The 23,448-nt window shown below is 40.2% G+C and overlaps 1 protein-coding gene across 1 annotated transcript; it reads right to left on the minus strand.

The window, feature by feature from the left end:
* Positions 1 to 2,382: 2,382 nt before the first annotated feature.
* On the minus strand, positions 2,383 to 23,277 carry TTC38 (tetratricopeptide repeat domain 38). Its single transcript, XM_065640785.1, has 14 exons — positions 23,207 to 23,277; positions 19,882 to 19,959; positions 19,347 to 19,428; positions 18,784 to 18,955; positions 17,629 to 17,802; positions 15,632 to 15,707; positions 14,002 to 14,121; positions 11,066 to 11,125; positions 9,929 to 9,967; positions 9,063 to 9,144; positions 7,549 to 7,714; positions 4,625 to 4,784; positions 4,260 to 4,333; positions 2,383 to 3,572 (listed from the first exon to the last, which is right to left on the minus strand). The coding sequence occupies exons 1-14, from the start codon at positions 23,228 to 23,230 to the stop codon at positions 3,479 to 3,481; spliced, it is 1,401 nt and encodes a 466-aa protein (XP_065496857.1). The 5' UTR covers positions 23,231 to 23,277; the 3' UTR covers positions 2,383 to 3,478.
* Positions 23,278 to 23,448: the final 171 nt, after the last annotated feature.

A 23,448-nucleotide genomic window follows, 5' to 3' on the forward strand; every position in this document is an offset into this window, starting at 1 on the left:
AACTGGGTTTTCTCTTTTTTGCTTGTTAGTGTGCAGTTTGTCTCCATACGTAAACTTACGGCACTAGTAAATAGACTTGCAAGCCATTTCATCATGTGCTCACTGTCTTCCCTTTCCTCTGTGTTTCTAAACCAGGGAACTGCACGGATGTAGTTTAGCATTTTAGTGTTGATGCTTAGCTAAGCGCAAACGATAAACTACAGTGATTCATGGGGAATATTTCTGTAAACGAACTTCCTCAGATACCCTTAAGTACTGTGGTAGTTTGGTCGGTTTCCATGTAATTAAACAGCTGCCCTGAGCAGTTGTTAAAGTCAAAAAAAAGGGGAAAGAATAAGGTGAAGTAGTAGCAGAACTACTGTTTTTAATATGTAGAAGAAGTATTCAGGTATTGGCTTATTCTAAGTATGTATTTTGTTAAAATACCTAGATGAGTAACTTTTAAAGAATCTTTTTGAATGAGGAAAAACATACCCTGAATGCAGGAGGATGGAACATAAAGGAAAAATGGTTCTCCTTCCTCATAGAATCATAGAATGTCCTGAGTCGGAAGGGACCCACTGTGGTTCCAGTGGCTGCTGCAACAAGCCAGCTTCAAGGTAAGACCAAACCAAACTGTTTTCATGATAACCGACAGAATTTTTCAAGTAATTTTTTTTTCATTCCTGGTGACTGCATAGAAACATTATTGCTTGTTTTTTGTCTTGCAATCCTAGCAATGCCTGTTGAGACTGCCACTTGTGGGCCATATTTTTGTCTGAAATACCCTATGTGTGATAATAGTACTTTGTCACTGCAGATTCTTTTCTTGGATTTCTGGATTGGTCAAATGGAGGGGATGGACCACCCTGGCTTATTTGCCTCATTTATTAGCCTTATAATTTGATTAATTTGATTAATGGCTTTCTGGGAGTACAGTAGATGCTTGTTCAGAAAAGGCTAAAAATGCATTTGCTAAGGGCATGTTCTGTGTTTAATCCAGTAACTTCAACCTCTTTTAGGCACAGCATTATATTCTCGAGCACAGATATTGCTGCTCTTGCCTTCTGGAAGCCTTTGTTTTGTTCCTGACTTTACACTGTGGGAATAACTACTTCTCGTGTTTTAAGACATAGGAAGAGTTTAGAGAATAGCACCATAGAATGTGTTATAAGCAGCACCAGTGTAAATGTTTTATTTAAAAAAAAAAAAAAAAGAAAAAAAAAAAAGGCAACCTCTGAATATAATTTTTTCCAGTCTACCCCAGTGTGCTGGGGTGCCAACCAGTGAAATTGCTTGCACTGAAGCACAGACCAGATGCAATCCCAGCAGTCAGCTGGTCAGCAGCTGTCAGTTGTGTGTCCTCCCTCCACCCCGCCCAAACCCCTTCAGGTATTAAATGGTGAGTGTTGTGAGGTACCTGTGAAATGGAATGATGTGAGCACAGAGTTTCCCAGCCCCTGCAAGGCTCTGGGACTTTGTTTTGCTTCCCAGCACATTCAAGCCTCTGCAAAACTAGATGCTATGCTGGTGTCAGCTCTGAAGCAGCACAGGCTGTGACTGTACAGCCCTCTGGCACAGCTGCTCTTTGGGTTCTTAGACCTCAAGGCAGCTGTGAGTGGGAGTCTGGAGGACAAACGCAATGCCATTTTTCAGCAAAAAGCCTCGGATCAAGGCTGTTCACCAAGGCCAAGTGTTGTCGTGGCCTGTGAGACTGCATGGTGGCTGCACACAGGTAGGCACAATATCTTCTCAAAAGGTCTTGGTCAGTAGCAATGCATCCAAAGAAGTTATTGTTTGCAGAGGTTCCTGTAGCTGACTGAAGCCTTTATTTTGTATCTGCAAATATCTATATGTATGCCTTTGTCAGGAAAACATGGGTTGAAAACTTGTTTTAAAAAAAAGTACTTCATCCTAGGTTAATAAATCCAGTCTTCATCTGCCTGCTAACTTTAGCAGGTGTGGCAAAGGCAGAACAAAAGCAAGAATGGGGCTGTGTTTGTATTTACAAAACCTGTACACAACCAGTATCTATTTTGTAATATATAGAGAGTCTGTATCAACTGCTTTTCAACTGCTCTGCTTAGATATACAAAAGTGAGCTTTTAGGAGTCAGTGTGGTCCTTGCTCAAGTTCTGCCTTTTCTTCCTTTCCTCGTGTTCTTCTGACTCAGCCACCTGCTTGTCAATTCTTTTCCATAATAGTAACTGAAAACAATTCAGCATAGGGTGGTGAAGCAAGACAGAATGGTTACAGGACGCACACTCTTACAGGTTCCTGACATTAAGCTGAATAAGCCATTTAAAAGCTTCATCCATAAATGCAAAGAAGTCATATGCATGCTCTCAACTGAGCAAATCTTTGAATTTATTGATGTAAAGCAGACAAAATTCTAAATCACATTATATCAAAAGTACTACAACTGTCAACCTTAAATTTGTGTAGCAATGGGTCACATAAGCTACATAACCATGAAGAGCCAGCAGGGTTCTCAGGCTTTTGTTCCCGCATAAGATTTGTTATATTGCTTGAGGAAAAAGGTATCCGTCCAGCCATTGCCTGAAATGCACTGATTAAAAACAACAGCAAATATCTAGTATAACTTTAGCACAAAGTAAGCCAATCACAGCCATGGCTGGACAGATGAATCAGTCATCAAGCTGAAGAATAGGCAACTCTAGTCGTCTGCAGGATTCAAAAGGCAGCAGCAAGGACTGAAATACCCTAATCTGGTTTCACAAATTATCACCGATTTAAAAATGAACTATTTTTAACTCAAGTGAGAGCTGGGGGAAGAAAAGTGGCAGAACGGCACCTCCACTCCCCAATCCTCTGCACAGGAACTCCCAGGGCAGCACACAGCCAGCTATGAATGACTGAAATCCAGGCACAGTTACTGTACTATTATCAGGCCCAGAGGGAACTTTCAGGTAAAATACACCAGAAAAGGAGTCTCCCAGAATGCTTCAGAAAGCTGTGCAGTATCAGCAGGTTTTCTTTCTTTGTGGCATCTTTTAAGATACTACTTCCTGAAATGCAGCAGCTGTATAATTTTTTTTTTTTTAAGGAAATCATTGTCAGATCTCTGATTCATAGAGTACTCTTACCTACTGTGACCAGACTCTTTTCAGTGTTGCCCAACAGTACAATGAGGGGCAACGGGTACAGACTGAAGCACAAGAGGTTCCATCTGAATATGAGGAGAAACTTCTTTACTCTGAGGGTGCCAGAGCACTGGAACAGGCTGCCCAGAGAGGTTGTGGAGTCTTCTACACTGCAGACATTCAAAACCCGCCTGGACACATTCCTGTGCGATCTGCTCTGGGTGAACCTGCAGGTGGGTTGGACTAGATGATCTCCAGAGATCCCTTCCAACCCCAATCAGTCTGCGATTCTTTGAATCTCTAGCACGGTTTACAGCACATCACCTTCCACTCCCCGCACCCAGGTTTTGATTGGTAAGCTTATTGCTATTTCAGCCAAAGCACTGAGGGAAGACTTATGCCACTGAATGGACAGCTGCTGCCTTCCTAATGAGCCGCTCTGTCATTGGTGAATTTGGTCTCATCTCATCACGTTCTCTTAGGAGGCACCTGAGAAAGGAGGAGAGGAAGGAGAGAACAGGAGGAAGGTCATGAGTACAACACTGGTTTTCCCCTAAGATCACCAGCAGTATCCTTGTAAGAGGAGGAAAACCATACCTAAAGACATGTTCATGTCTGCAGGCTTCCCTTATTTGGCCTTGGCAGTAAATTTAGGCAGAACAGCGTTCTTTTCAGAGACTGAAAATGAGCACCCAGAGTGCACAGAAGAATAATTCTGGTACTTTATCTAATTTTTATATATTTCAAAGACACCTCAGGAAGGGAACAGGCAAGGCTTCATATCGTCCCGAGGATCCGTTCTTTTAAGTGCACAGGAAGACCCAGTCAATACATTTCAATGGAACTCAATATGGGTGAATAAGCAACAACTATAATTTCTACCAAACAAGGTTCTTGTGATCTGTACTAAGGCAAGCTCACATATGAGGCTCTGTAAATCTTTTTTCTCAATATAGCAGATGTCATCATTAGGACAAATTTGATTTTCAGCAGTGCATTAAGTACACTGATCAACAGGCAGGAGGCCAAATTTTAGGACAGAACCATTTGCAAATCAACTGCCCTTGGACACAAATGCATAATTTTAGCCTTAATTTAGTGGTCTGAGTATGCTTGCTACTTCTTTCTTTAGTAACAGTACTACTACCACAAATATTTATCTGAAAAAATGCTCACCTTGCAAGGTTTTGTTTGGCTTGTGATTTAGAATTTAAAGCAGCATGAATCAACAACTGGCTGAAAACATCTCTCTGGAAAAAGAAGTCAGCAAGAATAGAAAGTAATAAGTAACTTTTAAAGTATTGCTGATCACAATGTCTTGTTTAGCAAATTATTAAAACCACCGAGGGAGGAAACATCGCCACAAGAAAAATTAAATAACTAATGCTGCTAATAAGTGTTTGCAAACAGGATTCAGTCACAAGCACAGTTTGCCTTTTCACTTTCTAAGAATGAAGTGTTGTTAATAATCCAAGCACTTAATGGAGGCTACTGAAAGAAGATTACGTTCGACCAATAAGTCTTTTATTGATCTCCTTTACCTGAGCATTACTGCCTCCTATTTGGATCACTTGATAACGGATTGGGTACAGCAGGTCCACAGCTTTATCGCAATTTCCATTTTCAAACTCCACAAAAGCCTGGCACAGTGGTAACCCCAAACTAGGAGCCAGGGAAAGCTGATGGTCTTCACCAGGTTCTCTGTAGAACAAGAAAGTGGTTAACTCCCATAAGTGAAATTAGAAATATGCATGTTTCACTACCAGTCTGTCACTGCCTGCAGACAGGATTTTTTTTTTTCTATACATAAGCCTGATGTTTCAGGTACTCTGACATAATATCTTTTTATGTGGTCACGTTACTTTCTTCTTTTTGTTACTCATCAGTCAGTTTTCATTCTGAATAGATCCACAAAATGCACAAGCCCAACCCCTCCCGCCTTCGCAATAAACAGTTTTGGCTAGAAAAAGTGAGATAAACGTGCAAGTTTCTCTTCTGATGATCTCACCACAACATCCTAATGCCAGTTCTTTAACTGTCCTCATCTCTGCCAAAACTGGGAAACAGTCCCTAGCAAACAGCTCCAAATAATCAGGCAAAATCTTGCAAAACAGCTCACCAGACAGCACCATGCCTCACCCTCTTTGTAATATAAACTGTATTCCCAATGACAGCTCTCAAAGTCTGCTGTCTTATCCTAACCATCACAGACTGGTTTTAGGCCCACAAACAAGGGATTTTAGTTAGCTCTTAAGTTCCTTTTTTTTTTTAATTCTTTCTTTTTCAGTGCTTGTATCCTAACTCATCAAAGAGTGCAAGAGGAATACAGCATGCCAATATGCCTGCAGAAGAATACATTTTAGCAGACATCCCTGCCAATATTTAAAAAAAAAATTAAAAATACAAGTAAATGCACTGTAGCTCTTTGCTCTGTAGGCAATACCTGCATGGGACAATGTGGAATTGTGTTTTCCCTCTGCTACAGAAGCAGCTGACAGCGATCAGGTCTTGGATGTAGTGCCATTTCTGTGCCAAAAAGTTGGCTGGCAATACGAGGAGAGGAGGCCTTTCTAGCCCACGCAATACAAATTATTCCTGATAATACAGTGTGCAGTTCAATACTATAAATTCCATCAGTTGTTTAGAATACATTTTTCTGTAAATTTTCCAGTTAAATCCTTAATATTGAGGAACCTGAGCCACTGGCTTCTGTTTTGCATGCTTGCAACACAGTTTGGAGTCTCAGTCCCACACAGGTATGTTAAATGTACCAAACAAAGAGCACGCTCTGCACTTTCCTTCTTGAGTCAGTATTGCAAAATTCCCATTTCTTCCACTAGACCAACGTTGATTTTTAAGTGTGCAGTGGTGCCCTATGTGTTTACCATTCCTTAAACAAAATATGGCATCCTGGAAAGTTAGAAGGGCACAACAGATGTGCATTTTAAGTAAGTAGTTTGAGATAGTTAACGATGAAAATGATGAAACAATTCTTCATTTCAACATTTGTTCCAGTTCTCTGATAAAATGCACAGACTGATTTTTTTTTTTTTTTTCACTTTCTCTTGCAACTGATCTGAAGTATTGATTTGTGAAGAACAACACAACCCCTGCATTAACTAACATTTCCATCCAGGAAAATAAGCATGTGACAACCACCAGAGAATGCCATGGAAAACTTACCAAAAAAAAAAAAGTTCTTGTCAACTTTAAATTGCAAAGACCGAGGAAAAATATTAATGAAAAGCCAAGAATGACTCCTATTTGTGCCAAAGTTTTACGACTTCTTTTTTAACACATGCAAAAGGCATCTTAGGTATCATTTAGCTATTACATATTTGTGATACATATAAATGAATCCATTAATCCATTCATTAATATAATCCCCTCATCTCACTGTTCTTTCAAATAATAAAATTAAGCTACAAACTACAGCTAGAAAAGTACAGCCGTATTACTACAAAAGGCAAAAGGAAGCACTAGGTGAAAGGATAAGTAGCATATGTTCATTAAAGCTTCCCTGAAGTGGTGTGCATGTGCAGCTTTATATACTTTATATGTGCTTACATACATTTATATACAAGATATTCGGCATTTCCTACTTTAGTCAAATCAGACTTGATTTAGGTTTGATGTGAGAGCTACTTGTTTTTGAAAATTCTTTAAAATTACATTTATTTTTTATTATCTTTGATTGATGGGTATTATAGTCAGGAACAAATAGTGACAGTTTCAAGTTCTCCTTCCTTAAGGCAAGGGAAGCAATCAATGCTGAAACAGAGGAAAAACTGGGAAAAGGGACAGAAATTGCATTTAAAGCATCTATATATCAATCCCACCAAAAAATAAAGGCAAATTACAGTTATTTAATACATAAGAGAACATGAAAAACATATTATTTAGATTAAATACTTAAACATTCAAGTTTTTCAAATAATTTAATTTGAAAGAAAAATATTGCCTATTATTACTTTAGCAGCACATGAAATCCAGTTTCCTGTAGAACTACTTCACAATACATCAAACGGTATCTATTAGAATATATCATAGAACTAATGCTTTTTTATTAAAGAACCTTTTAAACCAGAGCAAAAAAGAACCACTACAGATAGCTGACAGATATTGTAGAATGCCCTTACTAATATACAGGTAAAATACTTGATTCATTGTATGTAACATAGGTCAGTGGGAACCTATTGAAAGCAAATATACAGCAACTGTTCAGTCAGTGTCCATGACCTCAAACATAAGAGATTTCTGCTTAACAAGATTAGAAACTCCTCTAGACATTAACTCAATGAACAAATAATTATAGGGATCTCCTAACTGGAGATTGGCCTGCTTAAACCAGACACATCCCAGAGCAGAGTACATTGTAGTACTTCAGCAAGCCAGAGACATTATCACCCTGAAGTTCAGAGGACAAAATATTTATTGAATCCAACACTTTAATTCACTTGCTTACTTGGCAAGTTCCTGAAGAGTTGTCAAAAGCTCATCAGTAGTTTTGTGGTCTTTGGCTCCAAGTGAGGACATCAAGACATGTACATCATTGAACAGAAGAACGTGATCTTTGGAGTGCTGCTTTGTAAGCTTGAGAACATTGTTCCACCTGTCTCCAAGCTTTACACCTAAGGGTAAAAAATATTTTTCTCAATAAAAACACCACATGCAAAAGTGTGACTTTGCAATATACTTGGAACACAAGACCTATGAGGAGCGGTGAGGGAACTGGGGCTGTTTAGCCTGGAGAAAAGTAGGCTGAGGGGAGATCTTATCGCTGTCTACAACTCCCTGAAAGGAGGTTGTAGCATGGAGGGTGTTGGTCTCTTCTCCCAAGTAGCAAGCGATAGGACAAGAGGAAATGGCCTCAAGTTGCACCAGGGGGTGTTTAGATTGGATATTAGGAAAAAATTCTTCACAGAAAGGGTTGTCAGGCCTTGGAACAGGCTGCCTAGAGAAGTCATGGAGTCACCATCCCTGGAGGCATTTAAAAGATGTGTAGATGAGGTTCTTAGGGACATGGTTTAGTGCTAGAGTTTGGTTAAGTTATGGTTGGACTCGATGATCCTGAGGGTCTCTTCCAAACAAAACTATTCTATTCTATTAACTTCCAGTCACCCAGCATAAACAGCATTCCTGCTGAACTCAAGGAAACTGTCCCTGAATGGGCAAACTTTACACAGTGATGCTCAGCTGCAGCCTTCTGTATTTGGGCAAAGAGTTATTGACTGTCAGTAATTTATCATCAATATTCCAGATTGCATTATGTGAGGTTCTGTCTTTATTATGAGATTGCTCATGTCTTCTTGGAGATGATGTTCATAATGAATCGTCTGTAGCAATCAAATTATACAGTGATAACATGGATTTCATAAACAAACCCAATGCATCATTAGTGTTTTAGCAGAATACTGTGAAAATAATGTTCATCTGTTTGCGTGTCTCCCCCATGAACTCTAGTGTATAAGCACTAGCTTAAAAAGTTAAGGAGAAATGCCACTGAGTTAGAAGAGTACACAAAGACCAGAGGCTAATATACATGTACTAGCTATTTCAATCAGTAGCAAAATAGGAAGTTAACTATCTAACTTGGAATTTACTTCAAGGAAGCTCTACAGCTTTTTAGAGGCTCATGTACTTGATTGTTCAGCCTCAGATCTCCAGGGACAAAAGAAGTCAGTTTGTCAAAAAATAAATACGTGACCCACAATAGCCTGAGCTGAATGAAATACCATACTGGCATGGAAAAAACAAAAGCTCTTGGGAAGAATAAAGGGTACGAACATTATTATGAATTTCTCATTGAGGCTTTTCTCAAGAGCAGAATTTTCTTCTGTAACAGAAGATTTCTTCTGTAACACTGACCAAGCTTGCTCTGTAAGTATATTTAAATATTTCTCCAACATGCAATGCAGGGGAAGTGAGGAGGGACAAAGAAAACTGTTTTAAAAAAAGAATGGCAGGTGTATGTCCTACCTTCCAGATGAAGCCTGTACAGCATTGAAGAGTTATCTACTATATCCAGCATGCTTCCACTTGACAGACACCGGGGAGAAATCTGCAATCACAGGTATTCAGAAGCTGCCCAACTGATCTGCTAGTGGGAACTTATTCAAATAATCAAACTTATTCTCACAAAAACTAATTTTATCTTTCTATTCATTAAAAAATACCTCTTTTGCAATAGCCCTGATTGCATCTTTCCTGAATACAGCAATTTGCAATGACAAACACTTGTATTGCTTAATTTGCATTGTTTTCCCTGTTATGAAGTTAAACTCAGTAAGTATGGAGAGTCACCGAGGTATTTTATTTTTTCCAAAATAGTGCCATAAATAATACTTCATTTTGCCAAGTTTAGTAGGTAGGAGTCTGCCCAGCAGCTTTCTTAATGCTTACATTATTTTTATAAGCCTTACAAATATATGCTATCCTATCTAATTTGATATTGCTTATTTACAAAGATTGTTTTGAAATCCAGACAGTAAAGAACTATAATGAATTAACTAGGAATGACAAGACATGCTTCTGTTGACTTAGCACCTAACATGTAAAGTCAATTCTTTTAAAGGTAACTTGACATTATAGGAAAATTATTTTACATCCTTTTAAAAAGCATGAATAAGAAACATGGACTTGAACCATGTAACACGTGAGACTTCTGGGCTTTTTACCCCAAACTGTCAAGAAACAGTTTCCCTAAAAAACTGTAACAACAGACATAAATATAATATATACATTTATGGCACACTGTGATAGGTTTCAATCTCATACAAAAAGAAGAAAGCGCATCTCATGGTCTTAAGCACGTTCTTGGTAAAGGAAAAAAGGCCTCTACTCACATGATTGTCATAAATTGTCAAAGCAGCCTCATAGTCACCCTGTAAAAGCAAACAAGGACTGCATGACTAACACTCATTTACGGTAAACAAAAGTGACTGGTAGTAATCAAAGACATACATAAAATGTATAGATGTCGTGATATTATTACTACACAACTGCCTCATGATTGATCAAAACAAACCAAGTCAAAGAAACCCTGAGGTATCAAAAGAAAGAATGGAGTGTAAGATAAACTAGGATTTACTAGGCAAAATAATCAGCATGTCTAGGTTTCATTTAATAACAGGTACCAATAATGGAGAAAGACAAGGTATTATCTCTCATTCTAATGTTCCTTTCAGGGGTTTTTGCAAAAATTAGTGCATCCCGTGGTGTATGCACGAGAGTAGGAAGAAAAATAATTTTAAGCAGGCTACAAAGAAGCTGAATAGCTAGAAGGTGGCCCAATAAACAAGCTATCAAGAATTACACTCCTCCTATATTAACAATACTGAACACAAGCAAGTTACCCTGTTTCCTGACCAAAGTACGCTGCCTTCGCAAGGATATCACATTTGTCTCCCTATTGAACTGAACCCTGCGAGTGCTAAACATTATTAAATCCAAGAAAATTCCACATTGCAACCTGACAGGTTGGGTAAAATTGCAACAATTTTAAAAGGGTTTCAATAATATCAATTAGTAATGTTAATAATGAATAACATTGTCAACAAAATTTAGAGCTTACTGCCCCTTTCTTATAGTCAGCAAATTTTTAGGCCATCAAATTAGTATTGAATTCGAAGAGAGTTTTTTCTATTTTTTGTCTGAAAATTAGAGATCCAAGTTCATCTTTCTATCAAATAACTGTGCCAAGTTTAATTAGTGAGACTATTCAATCTTCAAACTTTCAATAATCTCCCAGCAATTTTTCAACATTCTAACAAAGATCCTGGAACTTTGACCAATGTAATTAAAACTTCTCAAAAGAACTGTAATATAGGACTAGCTTGTAAAAATGGCATTGTGCTATTTTATAAAAACATCCCTTTCAATAGCTGAAAAAACCCCCTACAAATGTTGGGTCTGCTTTTTAAATAGCATTAGACGAATGACCTATCTGGACCATAAAACACCTACATGAAAGTATCCCATACCTTTTCAATGAAGTATAAAGCCCAGTGCCAGTAATTGTGGCAAGCAAGCATATCACTGTTCTGGGGAAAAAAAAAAAAAAAAAAAAAAAAAAGGAGAAAAGAAAAAAGATAAAATATTATTTACAAAACAACTTCCCATTTAAATGTATCTACTCAGATTTCTGTTTCGTTCTTCAGCAAAACTGAGTAGTTCATGAGACAGAAGAGACAAGAAATTTAAATCAGCTGGCCAGGATAACTTCTCCTTTGATACATTTGTCCTTGCAGCTATTCAGAGAGAACCTCAAAAACAGGGTTTTCCCCACATCATTTTCCAGAGAAGAATTTCACTTGGATGCCTCAGAATTCATCCCTCTGCAGCATTTTGTTTTTCTTAGGAAAAAAACCCACATCTATAACAAGAGTAAGATTTGTCTCATCTAAAATTTAGGTGTCTCGTCCAAAGTAACCTGGATAGGTGGTGGAGAGAGATGCCCACCTTGTGAGCACCAGTCATCCCACCCGTCTAGACACTCATCTCAGACAGGGAGGAATCACGTCTTAAATATCTGTTTTACTACAGAAGTTGCACCAGATACCAAACACATTGTAAGTTCACCGGATGAGATGAATATTGGCTGGACTGTGCCAGCTTTGCACTGTCCTTTTCAGCTGCCACAAGAACTTCAAATAGTGTTCCCCAGCCTGCTCTTCGAGACGTCATTGCAGTTCATTTTCGTGAGTGCACTGTGAATAGACAAGCAGGAATATAATTCCACAATCCTGTGGTGGAAATTATAATAGCAGAAAGGCTCGTCTCTTTCCTCCCCTTCTCTCTAAGTGCTGTAGTTACACTTAATGTTCTCAAAAGTGGAAAAAGCATCTTCATTTTCATGGTGGCAACTGTAACACCTACTTTCAGGAAGCACAAAGGTTCCCAGTGAATGACAGAGTTTTCCGCTGCAAAGGTAAACATTCTAGTAATCTTTCCTTGTTTAATATTAAACCACAAACCAAACCTGAGCACAAATCTGATAATATCAAGTTTCATATCATACTACCATTCCAAAAGTCATACAAACAAGAACATGGGATTAAATGAGATTAAATTGTAGGTAACTAAGATAAAGAAATAAAAGTAGGCCATGGGAACTCACCACAACATCTCAGGAGGAAAACCATTGCCATTTAATAATAAATGGAACTGGCAGAGGGGTTCCCCACTGGTAAGATAATTTGCCCCTTTTGATTTTATGCTGAAATATGCATTAAAATAATGGCATCTGAATTTTTTTGGAGTAGAGGAACAAAGAAAGTACTCTGTAAAGAAAACCTGTACAAAATATTTGCCCTTTCATTGGGAAGGAGGAAGATGAAGTAAAGGCAACAGAAGGAGCCTGAATACTGTGGCAGTACAGATAGATGATCCTGGTCATTAAAGGAAAATAAAAATTTCAAATCACCAAACTGAATACAAGCAACTTTGTTAAAGCCCTTAGAAAGACTTGCTTTTTTCATGTGCTTACAGTTTAATGCTCTGTATTTGTGATGTTTAAGATGAAAAGTATTGCACAAAAGGAGTGATTATACACATTATCATTATGACAATGCCAGCTGTTACAATCCTAACTATACTGGGTCAGGCATGAAGGTACATTAGACAATTCTGCTTACAAATCATATACTTTTTTTTTTTAATAAAGAGCATAAATGATAGAGGCATGAAACTATTTTAAGAAATGAAGTTCAAAAATCAAACCAGAAGTCACTGATTAGGGTTTTTTAAGGTGTCACTCAAACTGTCAGTCCCCTGCATCAGTTTCATTAAAACTAATATATTAAAGGACAAAATGCTTTCTGAATCTTGACCAAGGCTCTTCTGCCTGCACTTCCAAGCTCAGTATATGAATGCTTAACTTTAAAAAAAAACAAAAAAGTGCAAAATAAATGGTCCTTCTAGTCTCATTATCCCACCCTGCTCTTTGGGTGAGCTGGAATGGTCAGCTCAGATGACTCTAAAATAGACTCTTCCTGATTCAACAAATTCAAACCTCAGAGCCTCATGCTCTGAATATAAAATACTTAATCATCGGGAAAACACATGCTGTCCAACACAAATAAAAATTAAGCTTCACTTACAGCGAAGGACTATATGACAGACAAATTAACCTGTTCAATACTCTGAGAGATACTCAAATATGTTGAATATATAAAGTAGCTTCGGTACATTACAAAAGAGACAAAAGCATCATTTCTTTTCACAGCTGACTTTTAAAAATCCTTCCCCATCCAGAAGCAAGCAAATATTTTATGAGTCTTCTAAAACATTTGATTTGACTGTGTCATTTCACACCTCATCTTAGATCCCTGTGAAGAGATTTAGCCAGGTTCCTCAACTGACTCTCAGGGCTCATCTCAGTCTAAGCAAAAAGCTTGTGAAAACATCAACGGTCACTTTTCTTTTATAAACACACAATAAACCACAATTTTCACATCTGATGTTTCACTTGTCCACAGTGGCCATGCCTTCAAGAGATGTGAAATATCTAGTCAGGTCCACCAGGAAAAAGAAACTACATGTGCACATACAAACCACACGCTGAAAAGCAGTATGTATTACAACATTCCTAGCTGAAGTAAGGCAGCGTGCAAGGACAGACTGTGTGAATCCTGGCCTACTGACATGTTTGCTATTTTCGTAATCTCAGCAGTCATAGTAACGATGAATTAAAGTGGTCCACAGTACATGTCCCTAATAATATGCCATTTTTTCCTGCCACTTGCTTCAAAAGTACCATGGATAGTAACAGCACGGTTTTTTAAAATATGTAAACTTTGCATTGCTTGTAACATCTGCAGATAGGAAGGAATTGCATGCAGAGGAATCAAGCACTTGGCTGAAATAGATAAAGACGACTTAGAAGGAGCTTTTTCAGAGACGCTACAAAAATGTTTACCTTCCAGTTGTTTTCCGTTTCCTTCATAAAATCTAACCCTTTATTCACCTCTGCTTTCATTTCATTTATGTGAGCTATGGTGTGAACAGACCATGCATCTGTCTGATTTATAGCCAAAGCCTAGGAGTGAAAAAAGGGAAAACATGATGAAGCTTACAAACTTGCAAATAACAACAGAATCGTAGAATCATTTCAGTTGGAAGAGACCCTCAGGATCATCGAGTCCAACCATAACCTAACTCTAGCACTAAACCACGTCCCTAACAACCTTGTCTAAATGCTTTTTAAACACCTCCAGGGATGGTGACTCCACCACTTCTCTGGGCAGCCTGTTCCAATGCCTGACAACACTTTCCAGGAAGAATTTTTTCCTAATATCAAATCTAAACCTACCCTGGCGCAACTTGAGGCCATTTCCTCTTGTCCTATCCCTTGCTACTTGGGAGAAGAGACCAACACCCTCCATGCTACAACCTCCTTTCAGGGAGTTGTAGACAGCGATAAGGTCTCCCCTCAGCCTCCTTTTCTCCCAGCTAAATACTTACCACTGCTGATAAAGCAGCAAGAGACTTTTTACTTGCTGCATGTTAAGTACACCCCTGTACCATTCCAACTAACCACAGCCAGGAAGTTTGACTTGAACAGAAAAGAAATAAAATGTTCTTTGGTTGACTTCACTTCCCAGCTTCTACTGCACAGAGATGAACACTGGCAAAGCACATTAAAATGCAGGTTTTGATGAAGATTATCAAATGACACTTTATTTCACGGACATGCATCAATATCAGCCATGAAAGAATTGCATCCACAGACACAATATATTCTGTGATGTGGTGCCTTGCAGGTAATAATTTCTCCTTCAAGGACATGGCCAGCTCTGAGTATTCAGCAAATTCCTCTTTCTTGCTCCAACAAGTCCCACTAGGTTTTAGGCATTTTGCAAGGTTAGTCATTAACCTAGTAAATGTTAAATGTTACCATTTAGTCTTTATTGTCACTTTCAGCAATTTGATATAACAGAAGTTTGGCAAAAACACCTATGAGAGATTAAATGTATCTGAGACTCCTGGAGGACAGGGATAACCCTAAGGACTGGAGAAAGCAGGTATAATTACTCTCTTCATCAAAAGGAAATAGGTCAGCTAATACTGATCCCCAGGAACATCGTTCAGTTAATTGTTCAATAATCCAGGAACAAGCGTTTGGGAAAAAGGGGAGGGGGAACTCAAACAGGATGGATTGTCAAGAGCAGATTACATCAAACCAATCCAACATCCTTTAGTAAGAGTAAACAGTCAATTATACATAGGGGAAACAGCAGATGGGATAATATATGGATTTTATAGGGGTGTTCTGACACCACCTGACAAGGCATGCCCATAAGGGAATACAGTCAAATTGAAACTGCCCTGGTATGGCATAGATATGGGAATCTTTCTAAGGAACAGTTATCAATAGTCTGTTACGAAATTCTGAGCATTTTCATGCTGAGCTTTATCTCTGCTACTTCTACCAACAACTGGGATGATAGAGAGAGTCAGTTCATGGCATTTGCACAAACCACCACCCAGAGATGGGGACCATGTTTAAGAATTCTAAAACCTTTTAGCATCTATAGCAGGCAGTTTACCTCACGGGCAAGCTTCTCAGCACGATCAAAAAAGTTTGTTTCCATGAGTCCAAACGAGTAGTAGCCCTTCACATAGCTAAGCAAAAGGGGAAAAAACAGCATGTCATCCATTTAGGACTAGATTTAATCTAGGACTGAAAAACATACTAGAAATAGCATTTAACTCAAATCAGTCCTTACGATGCAAGTTACAAAGAAGGTTCAAGCTTGCAGAATACAGAACAACTAGCTAGTTCTCAGAGGAAATGAGAGGCCCAGAGACACCAGCATGGGAAACAGAAAAAAGGTGTATATCACCAGTGTTTTGGGAACTGATATTTACATCTTTGGATAAGCTGGAATGAAGAGTTGCACAGAACAATCTGCTGATCTGAATAACAGCTGCAAGATGCAGAATTAGAAGGCTGGAAGCAAGACAGTGCTGTCACCAAATTTACCTGAGTGTCTCAAAGGCAACACATGAGTGCAGCCCTCTGCACTTTATCCAGACTTTCGTGTGAAGTGCCCCTTTAAAACTGGTTGTAAAGCATCCCCATTACACCATAAAGGCCAAATGTAAAGGAAAATTAGGGATGTTATCTGCTCTTACACACATACTTGATGCAGTCATTTTAAGAAATATTTAACTCCTATTGTATTTGCAGATGTGTAGATTGCAAAACACCATAGAACACATTTCTGCTTTTCAAAATACCTGTTGGGGTTTGGTTTTAAATTCCTAAGGCAAATGAGCTACTAAAATGTGTGGGGTATGTTGCAACTGATGTATTTCATACACTGAGATGAATAAAAGTTGATTTCTTTTTTTGCCGGGGTACCAATTCACATGTAACTCTACCTGCCTATAAGTTTGAGGACAAGGGGTACTTGCCAGGTTTTTATACTCCAATAAATGCTTGGCATATGGGTGTTTCCTGTGGCTTTACAATTAAGTGGACAACGACTTGCACTTTTGTAGCATTGTGTCTAGAAAAGTTTATAAGAAAGCAATCAGAACTGCTAAGTTGTCCCACTTCCCCAACAAATGAAACCAGCATATTGTAGTTCAAAAGAACTAAGGGGTTTAGATTTTTCTGAGTTGAGGTAACGCAGCTGGAAAAATGAGACTCCTGACACTGCCCTCTGTGCCACGAGATTGTGGGGTCACTCAGCATCACTATTATGTTAACATTCAGTCTGTGTTTCCCGCACTGTTTGTGAAAGAAAAAAAGGAGACAAGATTGTCCTGAATATGGAGGTACAGTGTATTGATGTACAGCAACATGCATAAAATGTTCGGAAAGTTATGGTTGCCCATGGATCATCTGTTCATCTATCTCTAAATGTTAAATGTATGTCTTGACTTATAATTGAATGTTAATTTTTACATAAAGTTAAAAGCTTTCCAATAATTTAACAGGTCTCACAAAGAATTTTAAAAAATTTCCCAAGTTAGTTTTTATTAACTATTAACTTGTCAGTAGACACTTTGGGAAACCAAAACTTTCAGGACTGAACTAAAAAAAATTTTTAAATTCTACCTTCCTGTCAGTCTTTGCTGCACCAGCTGTTATATCCCGAAGTTTTATTTCAGAATGACACTTTGGTATTCCAAGTTACAACTCCTTTCTTCTTTCGACTGATGTGCTCTATCACCCACAACGTAAGCTTCAAGTTAAAAACTGGACCCCTAAAAGCCCAAAGGAGTTTTGCCACAGTCCTCAGTGAAGACACTATTTTATCCTGTGTGTTACATGCCATATGCTATAATTGACAGCAAAATTTACTAACTGAGCACCAGCTCACTTAAGAAAAAAAAACCTCAACAACAGTGTCAACAGGGATATGAGAGAGATGTTCTAGCTGTGGTCAAGTTCGATTCACTTCTAAGCCCTTGATTTTGTCTACATGTCTGTTTCCAACAGATCCTGTAATAATTCAGATGTGTCTGAACTTAAAAACCGCAAAGTACGTGCACACCAGATAAAGAGTGATTTTCAAATTGAAGCATGACCCACCTGCTTAGCGGAACATCAGGCGTCCAGAAGGGATAAACCCGGGCAACAGAATCTCGCATCTGTGTTTGATATCCCAGGTAGAAGTAAGTGTCATGGGAAAACTTGAGGGCTAGCAGGTCAGTTGGGTGGCTCTGCAGAATCTGTTCCCACAGGTCACAAGCTTTTGGAAGCTGTCTAGAAAGAAAAAAATATTTTGATTGCTGAGAGAAGGCACACACACCTGCCTCTGCTGTTAGTTCTAAACATACTATTCTGAAAAGAGAAAATTCAACATCAAATTACATTTTTTTTTCTTTGAAGGAATTTCTTAGTCTTTTTAGAAGTAATAATGGCATTATCTTCACTGAGCACCTTCTGGGAAATCTTTTGAAAGAAATGTCCTTGGGTTACAACAAGTCACTGTAACACACAAGGAAAATCAAACAAGCTTAAACCAGAAAGATTTTCCTACAGGGTTGAAGAGTTTTTACAGAGACCTACCATAATTAATCTAACTTCACATGCGCAAAGACACCTTCCCTCTCCTCTAGTGGGAATTAAACACATAGTAACAGGGCATCAGCAGCTTCCTCTTCACCCTTGCTAAGAATTACCTGAGGTAAATCCATGCTCACCTTTTCGTTTGACAAACAAATAATGAAAGTGAAGCATTCGCCCATACTTTCTGCAGTGCACATAAATTGATCATATTGAATGGAACAGCAAGCCTCCACAGCACTTCCAACACCCTGCTATCTCATTGTTTTGCAAGGGAAATAGTTTTTGACACAGGGAGACAAAAGAGAGAAGAAAAGTCTGTTTGTCTTTGCTTATGTGGATCCAAATCTGTGTTATATTGGACGTTACTGTAGTTAGATATTTAATTTCCTAGTTCTAAACCGTATATTCCACTGATGGATCTATGACAGGCCTGAAACATGGAGTGCTTAATGATTTGAAGCGGTGGCAAGAAAGCATTTCCTCTCCTACGGTGCTGCTCACTAACTAGTCATGGTGCTTACAGTTTGGAGAGAGAAATTCAAGAAGAACCACTGACATCTCACCTTGATCCTTTGCTACATGTCACCTCATGTCAGGCAACACTAATATTGTCTCTTCCACTTGTGGTGGCTAAAATTCTCCACAGTCCTCTAAATGGGATGACAGTGGACTTACCCACTGGCAAACATGTTCAGCGCTGATACATGAAGCTTCTCCCGCTCAGTCAGTGGCTGTGATTTTGAAAGCGTCATCATTGTTCTCATCGCGCTGTCAAGCTCTTTGTTGAGCCGCACTGAACTTCCAGTGCCAATCAGCTCCAAACCATTAGCAATGACATGTCCCATTGCTACGAAAAATAGCACATTACAACTTGAGCTGTACAGCATTGCAGGTAATTCATCTCTACATAAACAAGAGGGGGAGTTGTTTGTTTGTTTTAAACCAGACTGACTTGTACTCACAGGGGTCTGGGAAGTTTGTAAGCCTAAAGTTTTTGTAGGCTTTTCATGATAGCCATTTACAAAGACTTGGAAAACAAAACAAAACAAAACAACAACAACAAAAGAAACAAACAACACACAAAACACACAAACCCATCCCAGCCTGCTCTAGACTCTGAAAAAGTTTTACAGAATTCTATAACCCACCACTTCCCACTTGCATAAACAAACTAAGTTAAACACCAAGACACCAGGTATCATCCAGCACTTCCCATCCTAATTAAAGGTTATACTTACTAAAATTTGGATCTGCAGCTTTTAACTTCGATAGACTTCCCTCAATACCTCCAAGGCTCTCATTATTGGTCCACGTTGCGTACTGTAAGAGAGGCAGAGAGTCAAGGAAACCCTGATAATACTGGGCTTCTTTTCATTCTCCCAGGCTTTACAATTCAAAAGGAAGTAAGGCAAATGACTAAAAGACAAACTTTGCATTCGGACAGGGTTAGTATAGTAGGAAAACAGAAAAACTGTTTTCTTTAAGGTAGTTTGGCCACTAGCAGAACTAATAACTGTGGTTTTCAATGTGGTTTATGGCAATTGGCTGATTCTTCGGTGTCAATGAGGATGAGGACGCTGGCTGAGGTTTTCCCCACAGCTGCAGCATCTGGCATGGCCCTCTGCTTCAAGAGCTTTCAGCTGCCTGCTCATGGTTGAACTCCTGACTGTGAGGCTGTCCCAGCTGATAAGAAATTTAAATATCAACCCCAGCAAAGATTGCTTCATGCATGAGTCCCTTCAAATCACATTTTCTTACACTCTATGGACATACCTGGGTCAGCACAGCGTCAAATAGTTTACAGGCTTCATTGCTAGTTGTGGACAGGACAAGTCCAGCATCCTGCCAGGCCTGCACAAAAAATACAAATCCACTCATTTTACACACACATTTTCCAGACTATGCCAACAGATTTTCAAATTGACAGTGCTCTGATATTTTCGTTAACTATGTTTTTCTTTAAAAAAAATGAAAAACTGGAAGGACAATGTGAGCAGACACACAAACTTTTTTTGGAGTTGTAGTTACATCTGAAGACTCAATTAGTTGGAGTTAGCAGTGGAAATAAAGAAACAAAAAATTATAAAGTGTAATAGAAGATCTTGATGGCTTATGCATCTCATAATGAGAGACCCATTTTTAGTTCATTACAACTCAACTTTTGCCTAGAATCTGCTGCAGACATACCTCATGTGAAGTAAAGACATAGTAAAATAAAGCCTTTTTTTTTATAAGTGAAATCAACACCTTAAGTAACTTGCACGCCAAACAGCTTGGCAGAGCAAATCCACCAAGTTGCTGGAGTTAAGCCAACAAAGAATTTGGACTGCAGGTTTGTACGCAAGCCTTAGAAAAAGGAAGAACACGGGCATTTGATAAAGCTAAAATGCAAAACAGAATCAGGCTGCCATAGTTTCTTAACAAGCTATGTAATGCGGACTGATGTGCTACTGGCTAGCTGCTGAAGAATGAAAAAAAAATGTGCAGTTTACTCAGTGGTGAAATTAAACTCCAGCAGCTACAGCACCCTAGTTCGTGGTTGTCTCCATGACTGCTCTCTTAAGTAACTCAGGCAACAAAATGAAAAATCCAATGCCTGTTCCAAAATGCTCAACTTAACTCATGTGGGTGTCTACAGCAAACAGGCATGTAATTTCTAGTTGCTTGCAGGCCTTTTCCCCCCAAACAGGATGGCCACAGAACCACAAAGCCTGTCATCTCGCAAGCTGGGGACCTCCCCTTGGTAACCTATTCAGATACCTTCAATAAAGTTTGGGTTTATTTCTACTAATCACTTTCCATTCAGCATTGTATACTGCACCCATCATTGCCTCTAAGACTGTAAGCTTCTCAAACACAGACTTGCATTCAGCACATCATATACATTCCTGTTTAAGCTCACGCATATTTGAGGAGCTGCCCCACCCACTTCAGTATAACCTTATTCCAGTACACAGAACATACAGGATAGACATGAAAAAAAAAGACCTGGGGCAAACCAATTCAGACTCCTCCTAATGGGGGATTAGTCCTTGTGGATGCTGCAAGAATTCAGCTCGTCTCATTTTACACTTTAATGTATAGCTTGGTTCTAATGACCCAACTGTCAAAAATTTTAAGTAACCTGGCAAAGACATCTTTGTTAATATATCCTAAACCTTTCCCACTGTGATTGGATTAAAAGCTCACATTCCAGCAGCTCAAGCACTTGAGTGTTCAAATTACAAGCCTGAAAGACTAGACCTGAATATAAAACTACAAATTTTCTTTGCAATCCATACTATATCCAGAAACAGCGTAAAGAGAAAATTCAAGAGGGTAGCAAGGTTAGGCTTGCTACTTACATGCTACCTTTCAAGGTGCCCTGCAAAATAGGCCAGGAACCACTTTTATCACCAGACATCAAAACCAGGCTCCATTTGAAGCAGCTGTCTTTGCCACTGCCCGTTTTGCACAACAAACGTAGAAAACATCAGCCCATTTTGAGATGATTTGTTAATGCTAAGATTTATAGGAATGAAAACATCTGTGCATAAGCATCAGAAAAAACAGCAGAACTAGGGTTAGTAAAAAAAGCCCTGCATCCATCACTAAGAACACTGCTGATCAAATTGAAGTACATGCTATTTCTATCCACTCTAAAAAGCCTCTGCTCTGCTAAGGCTACAGCCCACATAATTCACTCCTCACTGCAAGACTCCTGGCAACATCAGGGTGATAGCAAGGCTGCAGCATATTGCCCATGCCACTACTCTTCCTGTTAGTGCACCAGGACAATGGGCTGCAGGGAAGAACCACGCCATAACAGCTGCTGACTCCTAAGAGACACAAAAGATCTGCTCCAAACCGATTCTGTTGTTGTAAACCAAGAACCAAAGGGTCTCTGGGAGCACAGAAGAGCCAGCACCCTTTGCCCTCTGGGTCATACACAACTGGTCCTGCCCAGACTGTTTGGGACACTCATGTCCTGGTGCTTGTCTGTGCTCAGGTATCAGACTGTGACTGAAGAAATCCATGCGAGTAGGTAAAAATCAGCCTGGAGAGTTTGCAAAAGAATTATCACCTCCCCTTCCCATAGAGGCTGCCTTTGAGTTCTGTTACAGTAATTCCGCACAACCTTGCTCTCTAACTCTAGAAGAGGCTATTCTCTATGATGCCTCTTGGAAAACACCATGGCCTTGGCTCTTCTAACTTCTTCTGGATGACGCCAAAGCCTTGCCCCTTCTCCTGCTTTAAGATGAGAGTTTAGTCACGGAATCTGGTGACTAACTATTTGTATTTTTGTTCTTCCTAGAATCCCAGCTGGCTCTGAGGAATCTCTGCTGTTAGCACATCCTCTGTTACTCAAGAGGCAGCTCTCCAGAGCTCTGGCGTTCATAAACCTATGACACACTCAGAAGATCTTTAAGATTTCTGTTTTTACCTCTCCCTGCTTAATCAAACAAAAAACAACAAGAAAATGAGTGGCAGAGAGAGTTAACTTTATCAGGAAGAAAAAGCACACAAATTACTTATCAGTAGCTGACTTCTGCAGACAGAATTTGAACCCTTGGACTTAAAGCTGGTTTAGAGTTTAGGCCTGACCCACTTTTGAGGCTCAAAGAAAGGGCAGGTGAGCACCTGTGGGACCAGCCCGCGCTGTGAGCAACACCCAGAGAAGTTCAGACACGAGGTTGCTTGGAAGGGAAGGGTGCAGCGACTCGACCCCGTTTTCAGATCCCAACAGCAGCCTCACCCCACCTGAAACCCACCCTCAGCGTAAGGTCACTGGGGGGCTATGGGAGACGAGCTCCCACAGAGGCCTCACCACCCCAGGGCTGGCTCTCCTGTCAGCCTCGGCCGGCTCGGCTCAGCTCAGCTCCGCTCCCCTCCCGCACACAGACCCACCGCCCGCCAGCAGCCCCGCTCCCAGCCCGGCTCTGGGGCGGGCCCGGGACCCCCTAGGGGAGGACACCGCCGCCCCCGGCCGCCCGGCAGGGGCCGCGGGCACAGCGGGCACAGCGGCCGCAGCCCCCGCGCTCGGTGGCTGCGGCGGGGCCGGGCGGGCAGGCGGGAGCGCCTCGCCGTCCCGCTCCGCCTCACACCTGCCCTCCCTCACCTTGCAGTCCCTCAGCGGCACCATGATCTCCCCGCACCGCGTCCGCTGCCGCCGACCGACAGCCCCGCGCCTCCCGTCCCCGCAGGAGGAGGAGCCGGGGCCGGGCCAGCAGCGGGCGGGGCCGCCTGGACCCGTTGGCAACGGCTCGCTCCCAACGGCTCGCTCCCAACGGCTCGCTCCCGTGTCGCCGGGAGGGGACGCGGTGCTGCCGCCGGAGGTGTTTTCGCGTAGCTTACAGGCCC

The sequence above is a fragment of the Caloenas nicobarica genome, chromosome 1 (assembly GCF_036013445.1).
Source record: "Caloenas nicobarica isolate bCalNic1 chromosome 1, bCalNic1.hap1, whole genome shotgun sequence".
Taxonomy (NCBI): domain Eukaryota; kingdom Metazoa; phylum Chordata; class Aves; order Columbiformes; family Columbidae; genus Caloenas; species Caloenas nicobarica.

Bases quoted from the DNA above. Each gene is read 5' to 3' on its own strand.
- TTC38 (XM_065640785.1), bottom strand. From the start codon at position 23,230: ATGGTGCCGCTGAGGGACTGCAAG. The intron at 9,145-9,928 runs GTGAGTAGAGGC...CTGTGATTGCAG, and splicing joins TGACAATTTATGACAATCAT to ATTTCTCCCCGGTGTCTGTC. The intron at 4,334-4,624 runs GTAAAGGAGATC...TTCTTTTTCCAG, and splicing joins TAGGAGGCAGTAATGCTCAG to AGAGATGTTTTCAGCCAGTT.